We start from the raw sequence: 21,322 nt of genomic DNA on the forward strand, positions 1-21,322 counted from the left end.
CTAAACCTACCAAGAACAATGATAATTCAGGGTTAAAATGGAAACTTCTGATAATTGGATTCTCAGTGTTACCCTTTGTATTGTTATAAACAGCCAGTTCAATGGCCTGTTTTGTTAACATCTATCTCTATTGTCCCATAGCCTCTCAATGGGGATTTTTACCAGACAGCACAATGCACTGACCATTAACTATGACTAGAGACCCAGTACATGACCTGAGGAGGAGAGATGATACTGGACACTGAATGTGAACTGCAGCTGCCACAGGAATGGGTTGAAAATGCAGAAGGTGTTCGGTCTCAGTCTGTGACAAAGTGAAGCACACAGACAAGATTGCAGCCTTCTTTATTAAATCATTGTCCAGAATAACATTTATTAGTCAAAGTTAACAACAATATACAAATGACAGAGAAAGCCTAATTGGTGATGTCATAAAACGCTCATAAACGTTATGTACCATACATTAGTGCATTGTTTTAACAATATTTTTTTGGAAATGTCTCGTATTAAAACACCAATACACCCAGGGATAACATCTTGTGGAACAATAAATCTCAATGCATGTTGTTATTAAATGTTATCTCAGCTCTTATGTTACTACTTTCAATGAATGCAAGCAATGTCTAATATTCTCAGTCTACTCTTGTTTGTAGAATTGTGACATATGACAGATTCAGTATTCACTTTATGTATGAAACTCAATAGATTTAATGTTGATTCAAGAATGGACCATGATATCTGTAGAATTAGGGACTGACATGTGATCTGCAAAATCTTAACAACTTTAAATAGTGAGGAAGCAATCGCAAGAGACCTAAAGGAAACCATTTGTCTAGGGAATCGCAACAGGCCAGTGGTGCAGTCAGGCTAGAAGCCCACAGAGCCCCGAGCCAGTGAATAGCCCAGCCTGTTCTGATTGCTGATGACAGACATCACCCCCATGTAGGAATCAATGGCGATTGGATGATTCAGTATCAGCGCTCCATTCGCCCTCCCAGGAACTGGATCCACTTGGTAGGCTTTTTGGACAGCCTGAGACAGCTGTATTTTGAAATTTTCGAGCTGTAAAAGAAGTAGATTGGAACATCAAATTATTGCATAGATACATGTACAAAGGTCCACTGAGACCAGATATTGAAGATATGGTACAGTAATCTGGTGATGAAAAATCACTGAGCTGACATGTTAACTCTGCTTCTCTCTCTACAGATGCTGCCAGACCTGCTGAGTATTTCCAACACACTCTGTTTTGTTACATTAATGGTTCCATTACTGGATTGTGAATCGAGAGGTCTGGACCAATTATCCAGAGGTAGGAGTACAAATCCTACCACAGTAGCTGTGACATTGAAATTAAATTAATTGAAGAAATAGAGACAGAGAAACATCAAAAATAGGTGCAGACGTAGACCTCTCGGCTCTGCCCCACATTCAAAATGATCATGGCTCTGTCCCACATTCAATATGATCATGGCTGGTCATATAATCTCAGTATCCCTCTCCTGCTTTTTCTCCATATGCCTTGATCCCTTTCGCCACGAAGGCCAGGTCCGGCTCCCTCTTGAATATATCTAATATACCTGCATTCTTGTAAAAGTCCTTCAGCTTCCACTAAGTCCATTAGGGACAGAAATCTGCTGTTCTTACCTGATCTGGTTTACATGTAACTCGAGAGCCATCAATGTGGTCGACTCTCAGACACCCTCTAAATGACCCAGCTAGCCACTCAGTTCTGTCAAAATTAGAACAATTGCAATGGTTCGTGAAGAGGATTCCTATTACCCTCTCAAAGGGCATTTAAGGATTGATGGTAAATGCTGGTTAAGGAGCCATCTCCCACATTCTCTGGATGAATGAAAATACTTGACAATCTATCCACTGATCCAGAATACTCATGGACAAAGTGTTACTGTTCACCAAGAATGCCACTCATGCAAGGCTTTACCAAGACTGAACCCCAGCAGGAAAGCACTAGGTTGTACCATGAAAAGCCAGGCTGAGTGAGATGTTATGCAGAAGTCACCAGCCAACATACTCATGATCTGTTTCAGTCAGTAGACAGAGATGTTGACAATGTCTAGCCTTCAAGAATCTCCAAGCAGGGAAATCTCAGTCAAGATGCACTCCCAAAAAGACCCCTCTTCACTGAATGCAGTGGAATTCTCACTTTAACAGTGAATGAGCACCATGGTCAGTCCACAAACACAGATTCATCCCAGCCCAGACCCATGCTATTCAATCCCAACCCAATTCAGTCACTTCCCATTTCTGTTCAACTCAAATTAAAAGTGTATATTCACCAGCCAGAGTTTGGCAAACACAAGACAAATGACAAGAATTGGAGTGAAGTGTTCATTACATATACATGACACACGCATCTTCTTCATCCCAAACAAACAAACCTAATCTTTTGCCAATAATAATTTTCTTCCAAAGAATACGCCCTTTGATCAGGTTACTGACCGAACATCAACATTATGAAATACTTGGCATTTTTCCCACTTAATGACAGATTTGATTGTTTACTCTTGATGCAGCTACTAGGCCAGCAGCAAAGACTATCCTTACTCCAGAGAAGTGTCACACTGAAGGTTAGTACGAAGGGAGTGCTGCACAATCAGAAGATAGTACTGAGGGAGTGCTGCACTATCAGAGAGTCAATACTGAGGGAGTGCTGCATGTCAGAGGGTCAATACTGAGGCAGTGTTCCATTGTCAGAGGGTAGTAAGGGAGTGCTGCTCTGTCAGAGGGTCGGTACTGAGGGAGTGTTGCACTGCCAGGGTGGGAGTACCGAGAGTGTTGCACTGTCAGAGGGTCTGTACTGAGGGAGTGATGTACTGTTGGAGGGTCAGTGCTGAGGGATGCTGCACTGTCAGAGGGTCGGTACTGAAGGAGTGCTGCACTGACAGAGGGTCAGTACTGAGAGAGTGCTGTACTGTCAGAGGGTCAGTACTGAGGGAGTGCTGTACTGTCAGATGGTCAGTACTGAGGGAATGCTGCACTGTCAGAGGGTCAGTACTGAGAGAGTGCTGCACTGTCAGAGGGTCAGTACTGAGAGAGTGCTGTACTGTCAGAGGGTCAGTACTGAAGGGGTGCTGCACTGACAGAGGGTCAGTACTGAGAGAGTGCTGTACTGTCAGAGGGTCAGTACTGAGGGAGTGCTGCACTGACAGAGGGTCAGTACTGAGGGAGTGCTGCACTGTCAGAGGGTCAGAACTGAGGCAGTGCTGCACTGTGAGAGTGGCAGTACTGAGGGTGTCCCGCACTGTCAGGGTGGCAGTACTGAGGGAGTGGTGCTCTGTCAGAGGGTCAGCACTAAGGGAGTGCTGCTCTATCAGAGGGTCAGTACTGAGGGAGTGCTGCACTGTCAGAGGGTCAGTACTGAGGGAGTGCTGCACTGTCAGAGGGTCAGTACTAAGGGAGTGTTGCACTGTGAGAGTGACAGTGCTGAGGGTGTCCCGCACTGTCAGGGTGGCAGTACTAAGGGAGTGGTGCTCTGTCAGAGGGTCAGCACTAAGGGAGTGCTGCTCTATCAGAGGGTCAGTACTGACGGAGTGCTGCACTGTCAGAGGGTCAGTACTGAGGGAGTGCTGCACTGTCAGATGGTCAGTACTGAGGGAGTGCTGCACTGTCAGATGGTCAGTACTGAGGGAGTGTTGCACTGTCAGAGATTCAGTACTGAAGGAGTGCTGCACTGTCAGAGGGTCAGAACTGAGGCAGTGCTGCACTGTGAGATTGGCAGTACTGAGGGTGTCCCGCACTGTCAGGGTGGCAGTACTAAGGGAGTGGTGCTCTGTCAGAGGGTCAGCACTAAGGGAGTGCTGCTCTATCAGAGGGTCAGTACTGACGGAGTGCTGCACTGTCAGAGGGTCAGTACTGAGGGAGTGCTGCACTGTCAGAGGGTCAGTACTGAAGGAGTGCTGCACTGTCAGAGGGTCAGAACTGAGGCAGTGCTGCACTGTGAGAGTGGCAGTACTGAGGGTGTCCCGCACTGTCAGAGGGTCAGTACTGAGGGAGTGCTGCACTGTCAAAGGGTCTGTACTGAGGGAGTGCTGCACTGACAGGGTGATAGTGAGTCCTGAGAAGATTTGACAAGGTGACAGTACTGGGGGAGTCAAGATTAGAGTGGTGCTGGAAAAGCACAGCAGATTAGGCAGTAACTGAGGAGCAGGAAAATCAACGTTTCAGGCAGGAGTCTTTCATCAGGAATGAGGAAGGGCTGATGAAGGGTTCCTGCCCGAAGCATTGATTTTCCTGCACCTCGGATGCTGCCTGACCTGCTGTGCTTTTCCAGCACCACACTCTAGACTCTGATCTCCAGCATCTGCTGACCTCACTTTCGCTCAGTACTGAGGGACCGCTGCACTGACAGAGAGTCAGTACTGAGGGAGTGCTGTACTGACAGAGGGTCAGTACTGAGGTAGTGCTGCAGTGGCAGAGAGTCAGTACTGAGGGAGTGCTGTACTGACAGAGGGTCAGTACTGAGGGAGTGCTGCAGTGGCAGAGAGTCAGTACTGAGGGAGTGCTGCAGTGGCAGAGAGTCAGTACTGAGGGAGTGCTGTACTGACAGAGGGTCAGTACCAAGGGAGTGCTGCAGTGGCAGAGAGTCAGTACTGAGGGAGTGCTGTACTGACAGAGAGTCAGTACTGAGGGAGTGCTGTACTGACAGAGAGTCAGTACTGAGGGAGTGCTGTACTGACAGAGGGTCAGTACTGAGGGAGTGCTGCAGTGACAGAGAGTCAGTACTGAGGGAGCGCTGCACTGACAGAGAGTCAGTACTGAGGGACCGCTGCACTGACAGAGAGTCAGTACTGAGGGAGTGCTTTACTGACAGAGTAGGTACTGAGGGAGTGCTATATTGTGTAAGGCTGGAACATAAGTCTAGCACCTGAAAGGGTTAACTAACATTATGTGAGAAGCTCCACCCATCAGGCTATAAGAACAGGTTAAAATGTAATGTGTATCCCAATCCTCTGCAGTGTGGTTAACTATTAGCTGCCCTCTGAATTGGCAGAGCAGGTCATTCTGTTGCCTCTGGCAAACTTAAGGATGGGCAATAAAAGTCTGCAACACCCACATCCCAAGAGTGAAGAAGAAGAAAGAAAGAGCCTGTGTTACCAGCTGCATGTCGAGCTTCTCCTGTAATTATTGCTGAGATGTGAGGGGACTGCAGCACTAACTGAGGGAGGGGGAAGATCCACAATTTGGGGAAAGAGGGTGAATTAAAAATTGCTTTCAGCAGATCTGTCTGAAGTTGAGGTGTGACTGTCTTTAATTGGAACCGATTCACACACACAGAACTCGTTGTTGAAGCACTAATGGCCCGGGGCATTGCCTGAACTGAAGGAAAGTGCGCCAGTTCTTTTCATGCTGTGAGAACCAAATCCGGTTCAGTGACTCTACGCCAAGAAAGACATTAGACAGATTAAGCACCATCATTTCATTAAAGTTTATCTGCCTGAGGGAAATGTTTAAATTGTGGGAACCGACAGTGACTAACAGGTAAAGAATTGGTATCAAGGTTTGGCTGTTATTGAGGTGACAGTTTTGAAAGCTTATTGTTGGTCAACTGTATTAGAAACAGCACGGTTCAAGCTGAGGAACACAACTCCTGTTTGGTACATGGTTAAGATCAAAACAACAGTGAGATAAACAGTGAGGAGAACTGCATGTGATGGCAGGAGATCACAGGGAGGGCAACAGACCAATGGATGAAACTTTCTGGAAGAAATATGAGGTGATACATTTAAAATATAGGAGAGGTTATTCACTAAATGGCAACAGTTTAAATGGATACAAGGCTTTAGAAGTGAGAGGATTAGGGCAGAGCAGAGGCAAACGAGGGTGGCCAGTTTTTACAAAGTGAGAATTTGGACACCATAGATAGGTGCACATCCACCTTCTGAACATCTAACCAGGTAACCAAGTAACCAGGGGCAGTCTAGGGTGCTGAGCTGGGGGCAAGTGACTGTGAGTATACCCTTAACTGCTGTGCTTAGTATTACAGCAGCCAGTATGTGCACTCATTCCAAAAGCCAATGAACAGACACTATATGGTCTTGGGCTCTTTGTAGATACAAGCTACACACTGGCTGTCTTCAATTCTAAAAATGAGATAGAACACCTTCAAGCTTAAGGGGCTGAATGGCTTACACTTGCTCCTACATTACTGTTCCCTCACTTCCAAGTCCACTGTTACCTGACAAAGGCTGGTGAATCTCTCAGTGGCATTGACGGCTGGATGTTCAGCAAAGGTTGTATATGGAATTTCAGTGCTCCAAGGGTTCCAACGGGATAGGAAGGAAGCCTCTCGCAGCTTGTCCCAGTGAATACGAACTCCCTTGCCTTCTCTCCTTTAGAAACAAACAGCAGTGAGGGAAAAGAGCCAGCAGTTAATGAATTGTTCCATTCTGCAGAGAGCACTCAGTTACACTCTTGGGAATTCACCTAATGTTACTATTCGACAATTCAGATCCCAGACTGAAATCTGGCCTGATAGATCATAGGCCACTTTGCGAACCTCTACATTCAGTCTGCAAAAATTACCCAGAGCTTCCAGATACCTGCCTCTTCATTACACTATGGGTTCCCATGCCCAATCTTTCTGACTCAAGCCTGCTGAGGTGATCTAGTGAGGCTTAATGCAAGCTGGAGGGAGACCCACCTCATCTTCCGCCTGGGAACCTTGCAGCCTTCAGGCATCAACATCAAGTTCAATTATTTTAAAGCCTGAACACCGATTTCCATGTCGTTATGGGGATGGGGTGGGTCTGGGTGGGATACTCTACAGACATGGGGAGAATGTGCAAACCTCTACACAGACAGTCACCTGAGGCTGGAATTGAACCTGGATCCCTGGCGCTGTGAGGCAGCAGTGCTAACCACTGAGCCACCGTGCTGCCTTTTAATGAGAGTGTCTCTCACTTAAACATAAACATGCAATATTGCAGATTTAGTTTTAACAATGAAACAGAAGCTTATTCAGCAAAGGAAGTGGAGATACATTCAAATAGACAAAACTGTTTACATATAATATGACATCAGATATTTTGAAATACATGGAAGAAACATTATCCTAAAACATTCCATTACATGTTGTCAAAAGCACCCCCTCACATTAGAGAAGAATCTCTTTTCTCTAATGCCACAATAGGTTTATTTTAACTATGAGTACAACTCCCAATCTGGAAAATCTGATAGGCTTTATATGGAGCTTTCATATGCCTGAGTTCATACATCCTCAACTTAAACAAACCTCATCAGGATGTTATCTGGGACCTCATGTTGGACTTTCACTAAACTCCTGATTCTAAGATAATCTAGATTTTTCTGTATTCAATAAGAGGATGAGGGCATCATGAGCTAGGCAGCATTTACTGCCCATCCCTAAATGCCCAGAGGGCAGTCGAAAATCCACCACATTGCTGTGGGTCTCGAATCACCTATAGGCCAGACCAGGTAAGGATGGCAGATTTCCTTCCCAAAAGGGCATTCGTGAACCAGACAGGTTTTCCGACATTTGTCAATGGATTTCTAGCAGTCATTAGATTCTTACTTCCAAATATTTGTTGAATTCAAATTCCACCATCTGCTGTGGCAGGACTCGAATTCGGGTCCGCAGAACGTTAACGAGGTTCTAGATGAACACTACAGCAATCATACCACTAGGCCATCGCCTCCCTGATTTACTGCTTTATCCACCATCTCAAGTGTGGGAGAGGATAGGCAGGGGACAGTGGGGAGGGGTGTGGGAATGGGTAGGCAGGTGGCAGGGGGGAGGGGTGTGGGAATGGATAGGCAGGGGGCGGGGGGAGGGGTGTGGGAGTGGGGAGGGGTGTGAGAATGGGTAGGCAGTTGGCAGTGGGGAGTGGTGTGAGTGGGTAGGCAGGGGGCAGTGGAGAGGGGTGTGGAAGTGAATAGGCAGGTGGCAGTGGGGAGGGTGTGGGAGTGGGTAGGTAGGGGTCAGTGGGGATGGGCGTGGGAGTGGGTAGGCAGGGGTCAGTGGGGAGGGGTGTAGGGTTGGGTGGGCAGGGGGCAGTGGGGAGGTGTGTTGGAGTGGGTGGACAGGGTGCAGTGGGGAGGGGTGTGGGAGTGAGTGGGCAGGGGGCAGTGGGGATGGGTGTGGGAGTAGGTGGGCAGGGGGCAATGGGGGGGGGGGAGTGTGGGAGTGTGTAGGCAGGGGGTAGTGGGGAGAGGTGTGGGAGTGGGTAGGCATGCTGGCAGTGGGGAGGTGTGTGGGAGTGGGTGGGTAGGGGGCAGTGGGGAGGGTGTGGAAGTGGATAGGCAGGGGTCAGTGGGGAAGTGTGTGGGAGTGGGTGGCTAGGCTGGCAGTGGGGAGGGGTGTGGGAGTGGGTGGCCAGGCTGGCAGTGGGGAGGGGTGGGGGTGTGGGAGTGGGTAGGCAGGTGGCAGTGGGGAAGGGTGTGGGCGTGGGTAGGTAGGGAACAGTGGGAAGGTTTGTGGGAGAGGGTAGGCTGAAGGCATTGGGGAGGGGTGTGGGAGTGGGTAGGCAGGGGCAGTGGGGAGGGGTGTGGGAGAAGGTAGGCAGGGGGCAGTGGGGAGGGGTGTGGGAGTGGGTGGCAGGGGGCAGTGGGGCGGGGTGTGGGAGTGGGTAGGCAGGGGTAGTGGGGAGATCTGTAGGAGTGTGTGGGCAGGCTGGCAGTGGGGAGGGGGTGGGAGTGGATAGGCAGGGGGCAGTGGGGAGGGGCTTGGGAATGGGTGGGCAGGCTGGCAGTGGGGAAGGGTGTGGGCGTGGGTAGGCAGAGGACAGTGGGAAGGTTTGTGGGAGTGGGTAGGCAGGCTGGCAATGGGGAGGGGTGTGGGAGTGGGTAGGCAGGCTGGCAATGGGGAGGGGTGTGGGTGTGGGAGTGGGTGGGCAGGTTGGCAATGGGGAAGGGTGTGGGCGTGGGTAGGCAGGGACAGTGGGAAGGTTTGTGGGAGTGGGTAGGCAGGGGGCATTGGGGAGGGGTGTCGGATTGAGTAAGCAGGTTGGCAGTGGAGTGGGGTGTGGGAATGGGAGGGCAGAGGTCAGTGGAGAGGGGTGTGGGCGTGGGTATCAGGTTGGCAGTGGGGAGGGGTGTGGGCGTGGGTAGGCAGGTTGGCAGTGGGGAGGGGTGTGGGAGTGGGTAGGCAGGTTGGCAGTGGGGAGGGGTGTGGGCGTGAGTAGGCAGGTTGGCAGTGGGGAGGGGTGTGGGAGTGGGTATCAGGTTGGCAGTGGGGAGGGGTGTGGGAGTGGGTAACAGGTTGGCAGTGGGGAGGGGTGTGGGAGTGGGTAGGCAGGTTGGCAGTGGGGAGGGGTGTGGGAAAGAGTAGGCAGGTTGGCAGTAGGGAAGTGTGTGGGTTTGGGTAGGCAGGGGACAGTGGGAAGCTTTGTGGGAGTGAGTAGGCAGGGGTCAGTGGAGAGGGGTGTGGGAGTGGGTAGGCAGGCTGCCAGTGAGGAGGGGTGTGGGACTGGGTGGGCAGGCTCGTAGTTGGCAGGGGAGTGGGAGTGGGTGGGCTGGCTGGCAGTGGGGAAAGATGTGGGCTTGGGTAGGCAGGAGACTGGTAAGGTTGTGGGAGTGGGTAGGCAGGGGGCATTGGGGAGGGGTGTGGGAGTGGGTAAGCAGGCTGGCAGTGGGGAGGAGTGTGGGAGTGGGTAGGCAGGGGGCAGTGGGGAGGGGTGTGGGAATGGGTAGTCAGGCTGGCAGTGGGGAGGGGTGTGGGATCGGGTAGGCAGGCTGGCAGTGGGGAGGGGTGTGGGATCGGGTAGGCAGGCTGGAGGTAGGGAGGGGTGTGGGAGTGGGTGGGCAGGAGGCAGTGGGGAGGTGTGTGCGTGTGGGTGGGCAGAGGGCAGTGGGGAGGTGGGTGGGCAGGGGGCAGTGGGGATGTATGTGGGAGTGGGTAGGCAGGGGGCAGTGGGGAGGGGTGTGGGATCGGGTAGGCAGGCTGGAGGTAGGGAGGGGTGTGGGAGTGGGTGGGCAGGGGGCAGTGGGGAGGGGTGTGGGAATTGGTAAGCAGGCTGGCAGTGGGGTGGTGTGTGGGAGTGGATAGATAGGGGGCAGTGGAGGGGGGGAGTGGATAGGCTGGGGGCAGTGGGGAGGTGTGTGGGAGTGAGTGGTCAGGGTGCAGTGTGGAAGTGTGTGGGAGTAGGTGGGCAGGGTGCAGTGGGGCGGTATGTGGGAGTGGGTGGGCAGGGGGCAGTGGGGACTGGTGTGGGAATTGGTAGACAGGCTGGCAGTGGTGTGGTGTGTGGGGGTGGATAGGTAGGGGGCAGTGGGGAGGGGTGTGGGAGTGGGTGGACAGGGTGCAGTGTGGAGGTTTGTGGGAGTGGGTGGGCAGGGTGCAGTGTGGAGGGGTGTGGGAGTGAGTGGTCAGGGGGCAGTGTGGAGGTATGTGGGAGTGGGTGGACAGGGTGCAGTGTGGAGGTTTGTGGGAGTGGGTGGACAGGGTGCAGTGGGGAGGGGTGTGGGAGTGAGTGGTCAGGGTGCAGTGTGGAGGTATGTGGGAGTGGGTGGACAGGGTGCAGTGGGGAGGGGTGTGGGAGTGGGTAGGCTGGGGGCAGTGTGGAGGTGTGTGGGAGTGAGTGGTCAGGGTGCAGTGTGGAAGTGTGTGGGAGTAGGTGGGCAGGGTGCAGTGGGGCGGTATGTGGGAGTGGGTGGGCGGGGGCAGTGGGGACTGGTGTGGGAATTGGTAGGCAGGCTGGCAGTGGTGTGGTGTGTGGGGGTGGATAGGTGGGGGCAGTGGGGAGGGGTGTGGGAGTGGGTGGACAGGGTGCAGTGTGGAGGTTTGTGGGAGTGGGTGGGCAGGGTGCAGTGTGGAGGGGTGTGGGAGTGAGTGGTCAGGGGGCAGTGTGGAGGTATGTGGGAGTGGGTGGACAGGGTGCAGTGTGGAGGTTTGTGGGAGTGGGTGGACAGGGTGCAGTGTGGAGGTGTGTGGGAGTGAGTGGTCAGGGTGCAGTGTGGAGGTATGTGGGAGTGGGTGGACAGGGTGCACTGTGGAGGTTTGTGGGAGTGAGTGGTCAGGGTGCAGTGTGGAGGGGTGTGGGAGTGGGTGGACAGGGTGCAGTGTGGAGGGGTGTGGGAGTGGGTAGGCTGGGGGCAGTGTGGAGGTGTGTGGGAGTGAGTGGTCAGGGGGCAGTGTGGAGGTATGTGGGAGTGGGTGGACAGGGTGCAATGGGGAGGGGTGTGGGAGTGGGTGGGCAGGCTGGCACGCACCCCTCCCAAGGTGCAAGTGCCAGCTTCCCACCAAAGATTGATGAATGTAGAAGTTGCTGCTCATTCCCGTTCTCAGTATTGGCTTCCTGTCACTAGTTTTGCTGAAGGTTTGCTTCATCGCAGATGACAGGAGTGTCTTTCAGACTTGATAATCCAATATAATTGCTAATTGCACAATGAGATATCAAACTTTCAGTCTGTTTTGAGAAATCTCTGGCCGCTATACCACCTCTGGCTGTATGCTTGGCAATGCCCAAGTGTTTCCAGAGTCTCCTTTCCAATACATCATCCCAAAGGGAAACTGGAATAACTAGTGTATTGTCAAAAACTACTAAATCATCTCTGATTGTGCAATGCTGGATCTCAAATGAATGTGTTCTCAGTCACCCATTGAAGATTTGGCCTGGCCACCCTTCAGCACCACACCAATAAATGGGAGCACAGACTTGGTCACTGCTTTGCTCGATGCAAACTCGGTTGAGCTCCTTTTGGTTTATTGGCCACTGTTTCTTTTCAGCTGCAATTAAATGCTTCATTTATACAAGTAATCTTATAAGATTCTTTCTTCTTATTGGGTTCTACTGTGAGTCAAGAAAACCCAATGAAATCTTGACCGGTTGACTACAGCTTGTTTTTGGACGAGTTGCCCTTTGGGAGGTGGTTGAACACTTTCTGCTCTCCGGAGGAAGTTAAAACAAAGGATAGGCGTGCGGATTGAGCAGTTAATGAGTTGCAAGCAAAGTGTAAATGTTCAACCTCCTTATGTTACAGAATAACGAAGCATTCCTGTGGTCTGACAGTTATTCCATCTCCATCATACAGTCTCATCTCTGCAGACTGCAGACTGCAACATCTGCTTCCTAAGTTATATTGACTAGTCTGATTGAATAATCATCTTGGCACTTGTATCAAGCTCAATTTTAATAAGACATCGATTGACACAAACAAATTTTACCAAAACTGCATTGTTGGGATCACCTATTTCTACTGATGATGCCTGGGTTTGTTTTCTAAGGGTGATTGCTTTACCATATTGAGATGTTTGCATATGTAACCTCCTTCTCTGCAGCTTTGTAACTATGTGTTACTTTTGCACTTAGTGTTTGATTTTGAGGCAAGTCTGTATCTTAGGAACTGTTGCCTCATAAACCTTATTGAGTTCTTTGAGAAGGTGACCAAACAGGTGGGTGAGGGTAAAGTGGTTGATGTGGTGTATATGGATTTCAGTAAGACATTTGATAAGGTTCCACACGGTAGGCTATTGCACAAAATACGGAGGCATGGGATTGAGGATGATTTAGCGGTTTGGATCAGAAATTGGCTAGCTGAAAGAGGATAGAGGGTGGTGGTTGATGGGAAATATTCATCCTGGAGTTCACTACTAGTGGGCACTGTTTTGGGTCCATTGTTGTTTGCCATTCATATAAATGACCTGGGTGAGAGCATAGAAGGATGGGTTAGTACATTTGCTGATGACACTAAGGTCGGTAGAGTTGTGGATAGTGATAAAGGATGTTGTAGGTTACAGAGAGACATAGATAAGCTGCAGAGCTGGGCTGAGAGGTGGCAAATGGAGTTTAATGCAGATAAGTGTGAGGTGATTCACATTGGAAGGAGAAACAGGGATGCAGAGTACTGGGCTAACGGTAAGATTCTAGGTAGTGTAGATGAGCAGAGAGATCTCAGTGTCCAGATACATAGATCCTTGAAAGTTGCTACCCAGGTTGATCAGGTTTTTATTGAGGCATACGGTGTGTTCGTTTTTGTTGGTAGAGGGATTGCGTTTCAGAACTATGAGATCATGCTGCAGCTGTACAAAACTATGGCGCAGCCACACTTGGAGTATAGTCTACAGTTCTGGTCACTGCATTATAGGAAGGATGTGGAAGCTTTGGAATGGGTTCAAAGCAGATTTACTAGGATGGTGCCTGGTATGGAGGGAAGGTCTTACAAGGAAAGGCTGATGGACTTTAGTTTGTTTTTGTTAGAGAGAAGAAAGTTGAAGCGACTTAATTGAGACATATAAGATGCTCAGAGGGTTAGATAGGTTGGACAGTGAGAGCCTTTTTTCCTTGGACAGCGATAGCTAGCACGAGGGGACATAGCTTTAAATTGAGGGGTGATAGATATAGGACAGATGTCAGAGGTAGTTTCTTTCGCGAAACCCACTGCCTGCAACAGTAGTAGATTTGCCAACCGTAAGTAAAAAGTGAGGTCTGCAGATGCTGGAGATCAGAGCTGAAAATGTGTTGCTGGTTAAAGCGCAGCAGGTCAGGCAGCATCCAAGCAACAGGAAATTCGACGTTTCATCAGGGCTTTAGCTCGAAATGTCGAATTTCCTGTTCCTTGGATGCTGCCTGACCTGCTGCGCTTTAACCAGCAATACATTTTCAGCGTTGCCAACTGTAAGGGCATTTAAATCATCATTGGATAGGCACATGGACGAGAATGGAATAGTGTAGGTTAGATGGGTTCAGACTGGTTTCACAGATCGGCACAACATTGAGGGCCAAAGGGCCTGTACTGTGCTGTAATGTTCTATGTTCTATTCTAAGTCCAATCTTGTGTTGTGCATGGCCTGTCTCCAACCATAAATCTCCAGGAAGTTGTATATTTTTAAATGCCTCTCCTCAATGTTTTGATAAATTTTATTACTGTAAAGTCTTGTCAAGTTTTAAATCAGCAACATTACAGCATTTTGGAGTTGATAGAGATAGATCAGCTCCCTCTGAATGCTTCAGTAAAACTCATTGTCTCCACCTGCAGGCTTTGTGTGACATCAGTAGAATGGATGGAGCTAATGTTGCAAAAACATTCACCTCTTCGGAACCAAAAGATGTAGGAGCAGAAGTAAGCCGTTCAGCTAATCGAGCCTGCCCCACCAATCATTGAGAATTTAGGAGGCATGGTTAGGAAGTTTGCGAATGTCAACAGGACTGGTAGTAAAATTGACAGTGAAGAAGGTTATCTAAGATTACAAAGAGTGTTTGACCAATTGGGCCAATGGGCTGAGGAATGGCAATGAGTTTAATTTGGATAAACGTGAGGTATTACGTTTTGACAAAAACAATGGCGGGACTTATATAGTTAACAGTAGGGCCCTGGTTAATGTTGTAGAACAGAGACGTAAAGGTTCAGGTGCACAGTTCAGGCAAACAGGGTGGTTAAGAAGCTGTTTAGCACACATGCTGTCTTTGCCCAGACCATTGAGTACAAGAGTTGGGACGTCATGTTGAGATTGTACAGGACATTGGTGAGGTCATTTTTGGAGTATTATGTACGGTTCGGGATGCCCTGCTACAGGAAGGATATTAGTAAATTGGAGAGAGTTCAGAAAAGATTTACCAGGATGTTGCCAAGAATCAAGTGCTTGAGTTATAAGGACAGGCTGGATAGGCTGAGAGTTCTTTCACTGGAGTGTAGGGGGTTGAGGGATGACTTTATAGAGGTTTATAAATTCATAAGGAGCATGGACAAGATGAATAGCAAAAGTCTTTTCCCTAGGGTGCAGGAGTTCAAAACTAGAGGGCATATTTTAAGGTGGGAGGAGAAAGATTTAAAAGGGACTTGGTGGGCAACCTTTTCACAACAGGGTGGTTTGTATGTGCAATGAACTGTCAGATGGAGTGGAAGAGGCAGGTACAGTTGCAACATTTAAAAGACATTTGGATTGACATATAAGTAAGCAAGATTTAGAGCAATATGGGCCAAATGCAAGTTGGTTTAAGAGAGACAGAGTTGAAAATGTAGAGACAGAACTTTTGGAAGTGAAATTCAGAAGCAAAGGAAGCAAATTGATACTCTCTCTGTGGTATACGTAGGATGAGGGACTGAGGGAAGGGATGAGGTGGTACTCAAGAATGGGGTGAAAGGACTGACAGAGGCTGAATGGGATTGTGAGAGGAGTGACATGGTAATGAGGGAGAATTTGAATGGGATTGAGGGAGGGAGAAAATGAATGGAATTGACAGATGGAGGGAGTGAATGGGATTGAAGGAAGGAGAGAGTGAATGGGGTTGACAGAGACAAGGCGTGAATGGGATGGAGAGAAAGAGGGAGTGGATGGGATTGAGAGAGGGAGGGAGTCAATGGGATTGAGAGAGGGAGAGAGTGAATTGGAATTAGGGAGTGAGAGAGTGAATGGGATTGAGAGAGGGAGGGAGTGAATGGGATTGACAGAGGGAAGGAGTGAATGGGATGGAGAGAAAGAGGAAGTGGATGGGATTGAGAGAGGGAGGGAGTCAATGGGATTGAGGGAGGGAGAGAGTGAATGGGATTGAAAGAGGAAGGAAGTGAATGGGATTGAGGGAGGGAGAGAGTGAATTGGAATTAAGGAGTGAGAGTGTGAATGGGATTGAGAGAGGGAGGGAATGAATGAATGGGATTGAGGGAGTGAATGGGATTGAGGAAGAAAGGGAGTGAATGGGATTGTGGGAGGGAGGGAGTGATTTGGATTGTGGGAGGGAGGGAGTGAATGGGATTGAGAGAGTGAATTGGAATTAGGGAGTGAGAGTGTGAATGGGATTGAGGGAGGGAGTGAATGGGATCGAGGGAGTGGTGGAGTGAATGGGATTGAGAGTGAATGGGGTTGAGGGAGGGAGTGAATGATTTGGATTGTGGGAGGGAGGGAGTGAATGGGATTGAGGGAGGGAGTGAATGGGATTGAGGGAGGGAGTGAATGGGATTGAGGAAGAGAGGGAGTGAATGGGATTGAGGGAGGGAGGGAGTGAATAGGATTGAGGGAGTGAATGGGAATGAGGGAGGGAGTGAATGGGATTGAGGGAGTGAATGGGGTTGAGGGAAGGAGTGAATAGGATTGAGGGAGTGAATGGGGTTGAGGGAGGGAGTGAATGGGATTGAGAGAGGGAGGGAGTGAATGGGATTGTGGGAGAGAGGGAGTGAATGGGATTGAGGGAGGGAGAAAGTGAATGGGATTAAGGGAGTGGTGGAGTGAATAGGATTGAGGGAGTGAATGGGGTTGAGGGAGGGAGGGAGTAATTTGGATTGTGGGATGGAGAGAGTGAATGGGATTGAGAGAGGGACGGAGTGAATGGGATTGTGGGAGAGAGGGAGTGAATGGGATTGAGGGAGGGAGGGAGTGATTTGGATTGTGGGAGGGAGAGAGTGAATGGGATTGAGAGGGGAAGAGTGTGTGATTAGGATTGAGAGAGGGAGGGAGGAAAGGTATGGGATTGAGGGAGGGAGGGAGTCAATGGGATTGAGAGAGGGAAGAAGTGAATGGGATTGAGGGAGGGACTGAATGGGATAGAGAGTGTGGGTAAATGGAACTGAGGGAGTGAATGGGATAGACAGATGGGCTGAGATGGGATTGAGACTGGGGTATAATAGTCATGATTTGGGGATGCCGGTGTTGGACTGGTGTGTACGAAGTTAAATATCACACAACACCAGGTTATAGTCCAGAGGTTTAATTGGAAGTACACTAACTTTCGGAGCGACGTTCCTTCATCAGGTGGTAGTGGAGGGCTCGATCGTAACACAGAATTTATAGCAAAAATTTACAGTATGATGTAACTGAAATTATACATTGAAAAATTGATTGTCTGTTAAGCCTTTCCTCTGTTAGAATACAGTGATAGTTTCACTTCTTTCGTAAAAATTTTTGCTATAAATTCTGTGTTAGGATTGAGCCCTCCACTACCACCTGATGAAGGAGCATCGCTCCGAAAACTAGTGTGCTTCCAATTAAACCTGTTGGACTATAACCTGGTGTTGTGTGATTTTTAATGGGGTATAATAGGATTGAGAGAAGAAGTGAATGGGATTGACATAAGGGCTGAGATGGGATTGAGAGAGGGGATGTGGTGGGACTGCTGCACCGAATGATCTTTGGACAGGTCTGAATTCAGTTGGGAGTTTGGATGAGTGTCAATGAGCCCCTCAGTACAGAGCAGTAATACATTCACCTCATTAATCAGGTTGACATTTTTCCGCAAATTTGTCAATAGTCCTCATCTTGGGCTTGAACTAGGATTCCTGCTGTGCTATTGGCTGTCTGTCTGAGTGAAGTGAAGCAATCATTAGGATATGTTTCTCACTCCAGGGGACACCCACTTCCTAACTCAACATCTCTACAACCATGTACAAAACCCTGTATTATCATTTAGCAGAAATGAGCGATAGAACCAACTCAAAACAAGAATGGGGGATGGAATCGGTCTCAACATGCTGCTAAAATATGTGGCTTCCACCTGGGCTGACTGGCTTGAACTCCACATTAATCACTGACTGGAAATGATTCATATAAACCTCGATAAACTGCCCGACTGATTTCTCACGTGGTATCCATGGAGACAAGGTGCAATGACAGTGGAGTAAGATTTATTTTTTTAAAAGGATCTGATGGTCACATCCTTTAAACAAACAAACAATAAAGAGGTGGAATGGTGGTACAGTATGCAATGTGAGCAGACAAGGAGAAAAAGCAGCAAACAGGGAGTGAGATGCGAATGGGCAGGAGTGATGGGGTTGGGCAAGTGAGTCAATGGGAAGAGAAGGGGAGTGGGAGGGAATGTGAGCATCTTAGGGAAAGAGGAGGTGGGAAAAGGGAGGAGAAGGAATGGGGTTGGTAATGAGTCTGTTGCAAGGCTGAGAGAATTACAATTAGAATCCCTACAGTGTGGAAAGAGGCCCTTCTGCCCAACAAATCCATACCAACCCTTCAAAGAGTAACCCACCCAGACACATTTCCCTACCCTATGTTTAATCCTGACTAATGCACCTAACCTACACATCTCTGAACACTATGGGCAATTTAGCATGGCCAATTCACCTGACCTGCACATCTTTGGATTGTTGGAGGAAACCAGAGCACCCAGAGGGAACCCACGCAGACACGGGGAGAATGTGCAAACTCCACAAGGCTGGAATCGAACCCAGGTCTCTGGCACTGTGAGGTAGCTGTGCTAACCACTGAGCCACCATGCTGTCATGCTGAGGGAGGAGGGTTTGGGGTAAGAAGAAAAAGGGTGGTAGGGGTACGGAGAATGAGGGTTGCTGCTGTTTCAGCTTGTATCCCTGAATGGTCCCAGAATTGATAAAAATGACTTATACACTTAATGGTAAGATCCTAGGGAGTGTTACTGAACAAAGAGACCTTGGAGTGCAGGTTCATAGCTCCTTGAAAGTAGAGTCGCAGGTAGATAGGATAGTGAAGAAGGCGTTTGGTATGCTTTCCTTTATTGGTCAGAGTATTGAGTACAGGAGTTGGGAGGTCATGTTGCGGTTGTACAGGACATTGATTAGGGCCACTGTTGGAATATTGTGTGCAATTCTGGTCTCCTTCCTATTGGAAAGATGTTGTGAAACTTGAAATGGTTCAGAAAAGATTTACAAGGATGTTGCCAGGGTTGGAGGATCTGAGCTACAGGGAGAGGCTGAACAGGCTGGAGCTGTTTTTCCTGGAACGTCGGAGGCTGAGGGGTGACTTTATAGAGGTTTACAAAATTATGAGGGGCATGGATAGGATAAATAGGCAATGTCTTTTCCCTGGGGTTGGGGAGTCCAGAACTAGAGGGCATAGGTTTAGGATGAGAGGGGAAAGATATAAAAGAGATCTAAGGGACAACTGTTTCACGCAGAGGGGGTACGTGTATGAAATGAGCTGCCAGAGGATGTGGTGGAGGCTGGTACAATTGCAACATTTAAGAGGCATTTGGATGGGTATATGAACAGGAAGGGTTTGGAGGGATATAGGCCGGGTGCTGGCAGGTGGGACTAGATTGGGTTGGGATATCTGGTCGGCATGGACGGGTTGGGCTGAAGGGTCTGTTTCCATGCTGTACATTTCTATGACTCTATGACTCTAATGAAGGTTGTATGGTTCATTAGTTTTACCGATACCCACAGATCAACAATGGCATAGGAAAAGGAAATAGAGCAGTCTATGAGCTCCAACGTTTCCTAACACAGGTCCCTCCTGATTCCTCTCTGTAATGACACTGCTGCTCAAAGCAAAGAGGACGGGTGAGGAAACCTGCAGAATGATGGCTGCTCCCACGGTGATCCACCAAAAGGAGGAGATTATTTTGCAAAGACTTCTTTTTCAAGTATTTATCCAATTCCTTTTGAATCAGCTACCAGCACCCTTTCAGACAGCTTCACACATGGGTGCTGACATACTGTAAGGATCAGAAGAGCCGTAATCCAGAATCATAGAGATGTACAGCACAGAAAAAGACCCTTCAGTCTGATATGTCCATGCCAACCAGGTATCCTAAATAAATCTAGTCCCATTTGGCAGCATTTGGCCCATATCCCTCTAAATCCTTCCTATTCCTGTACTTATCCAGATGCCTTTTAAATATTGCTATCGTACCCGTCTCCACCACATCCTTTGGCAGCTCATTCCATACATGCACTGCACTCTGTGTAAAAAGATTGCCTCTTAAGTCCCTTTTATATCTTTCCCTTCTCACCTTAAACTTGTACCTTCTAGTTTTGGACTTCCTTACCCTGGGGAAAAGACCTTGGCTATTCACCCTATCCATGCCCCTCGTGATTTTATGAACCTCTAATCCAAGCTAATACTCTGGGGACACATGCCACAGCCTCTGGTGGCATTTAAATTCACTTCATAAATCTGGAATTGAAATCTAGTCTCAGTGATATTGACCAATGGTGAAACTATGATCAATTGTCACATTGGTCAAGAGCATTGAGGAATGGGCAATGAATAAAGGCCTTGACACTGACACCCACCTCCCACGAAATAATAAAATAAACATCTTTTGAGTTTTTGGATAGTGATGAATAGAGCTACTTGAGACCAGCTATACAAGTTGCACAGACACAGCTTATTACCTCAACTCCAAGTTACTTTGGTGTGTACTAGTTTCCATAGAGACCTACACACCTCTGATTTATAGAAAACAATCTTTTGTTTGAATTCCAGTCAAGTAATTGTAGAGCACTGCACAAAGTACCTAAGTATAAAGAGAATCTCTAACGTTAAAAACACAAGATGAAGATATGAGATAGTGTGGGAAGAACATGATTCTAAAAGCACTTTATAAATCACAGAATCACAGGATCATTACAGCATAGACAGAGGCCATTCAGCCCATCACGGAATCTTCATCTCACCTGGTATCATTCTCCTGCCTTCTCTCCATAATTCAAATAACCATCTCATTCCTGCTTCCACCACACTCTCGAACAATGTATTCCAGACGTGAGCCACACTCTTGTGAAAAAGCTTTGCCTCATCTTGTCTCTGCACCAATTTAAAATTATTTTAAATCTGTGCCCTGTTATTCCTCATCTGTTCAAGAGTAATTACAGTTTCTCCCAATTGGCCAGACCCCTCATGATTTTTGAATACTTCAAAACTCCTCACAGCTTTTTCTTCGAGAAAACCAGTCCTTCTCCAATCTATTTTCATAACTGATATTGCTCATCACTGGAACAATTGTCATCAATCTTTTCTGCACTTCATATCCTATTCTAAAGCTAAACACCTAGACTTGTACACTGTGTTGAGCTGACCTAATATCTTACACAAAATCAGCATGACCTCCTTGCTCTTGTACTCCATGATCCTATTAATAAAACCCAGCTCAAAAATAAGCTGAACAAAATTCTATTAACTTTCCTCTCCATCCGTCTTGTCATCTTTAAGGACTTATGCAGTTGGAGACCCAGCTCCCCTCCATGCTGGAAAATACATAATCTCTCCACAAAAAAAGTTTCACTTAATTTGCTAAGCTTTTGTTTACGTTCTGATTTCTTTCAGGGGCTGTTGCTAGTTAATCTAGTTAATTTATTGAATTGTGTTTCAAAATCATCTATAACCAAGTCATTCAGCTCCTTTATTTTAAATCAATTCTCCGTGTTCTTCCTACTAAATTGAGTCTCTTCATTTTCAAGATCCTTGCTTACTCAATTAATCTATTTACACATTGTTGTACCATCCTTGCGTCCTCTTCACAATATACTTTCTTATCCATCTTTGTTGTCATCAGCAAATATGGGTGGCACAGTAGTTAACACAGTTGCCTCACAGCGCCAGAGACCCGGGTTCAATTCCCGCCTCAGGCAACTCTGTGTGGAGATTGCACATTCTCCCTGTGTCTGCGTGGCTTTCCTTCGGGTGCTCCAGTTTCCTCCCACA

General features: G+C 48.1%; 1 protein-coding gene across 1 annotated transcript in view; it reads right to left on the reverse strand.

The window, feature by feature from the left end:
• Window positions 1-357: 357 nt before the first annotated feature.
• Window positions 358-21,322, reverse strand: part of LOC132821483 (tumor protein p63-regulated gene 1-like protein) — a 69,931-nt gene continuing 48,966 nt past the window's right edge. Inside the window, exons 4-5 of the mRNA XM_060834076.1 lie at window positions 6,200-6,353; window positions 358-1,062 (exon numbers count right to left, since the gene is read on the reverse strand). Coding sequence (XP_060690059.1) covers window positions 868-1,062; window positions 6,200-6,353 — 349 coding nt within the window. The 3' untranslated portion in view covers window positions 358-867. The remainder of the gene's footprint in view (window positions 1,063-6,199; window positions 6,354-21,322) is intronic.

This window comes from Hemiscyllium ocellatum, chromosome 13 (assembly GCF_020745735.1).
Source record: "Hemiscyllium ocellatum isolate sHemOce1 chromosome 13, sHemOce1.pat.X.cur, whole genome shotgun sequence".
Lineage (NCBI taxonomy): Eukaryota > Metazoa > Chordata > Chondrichthyes > Orectolobiformes > Hemiscylliidae > Hemiscyllium > Hemiscyllium ocellatum.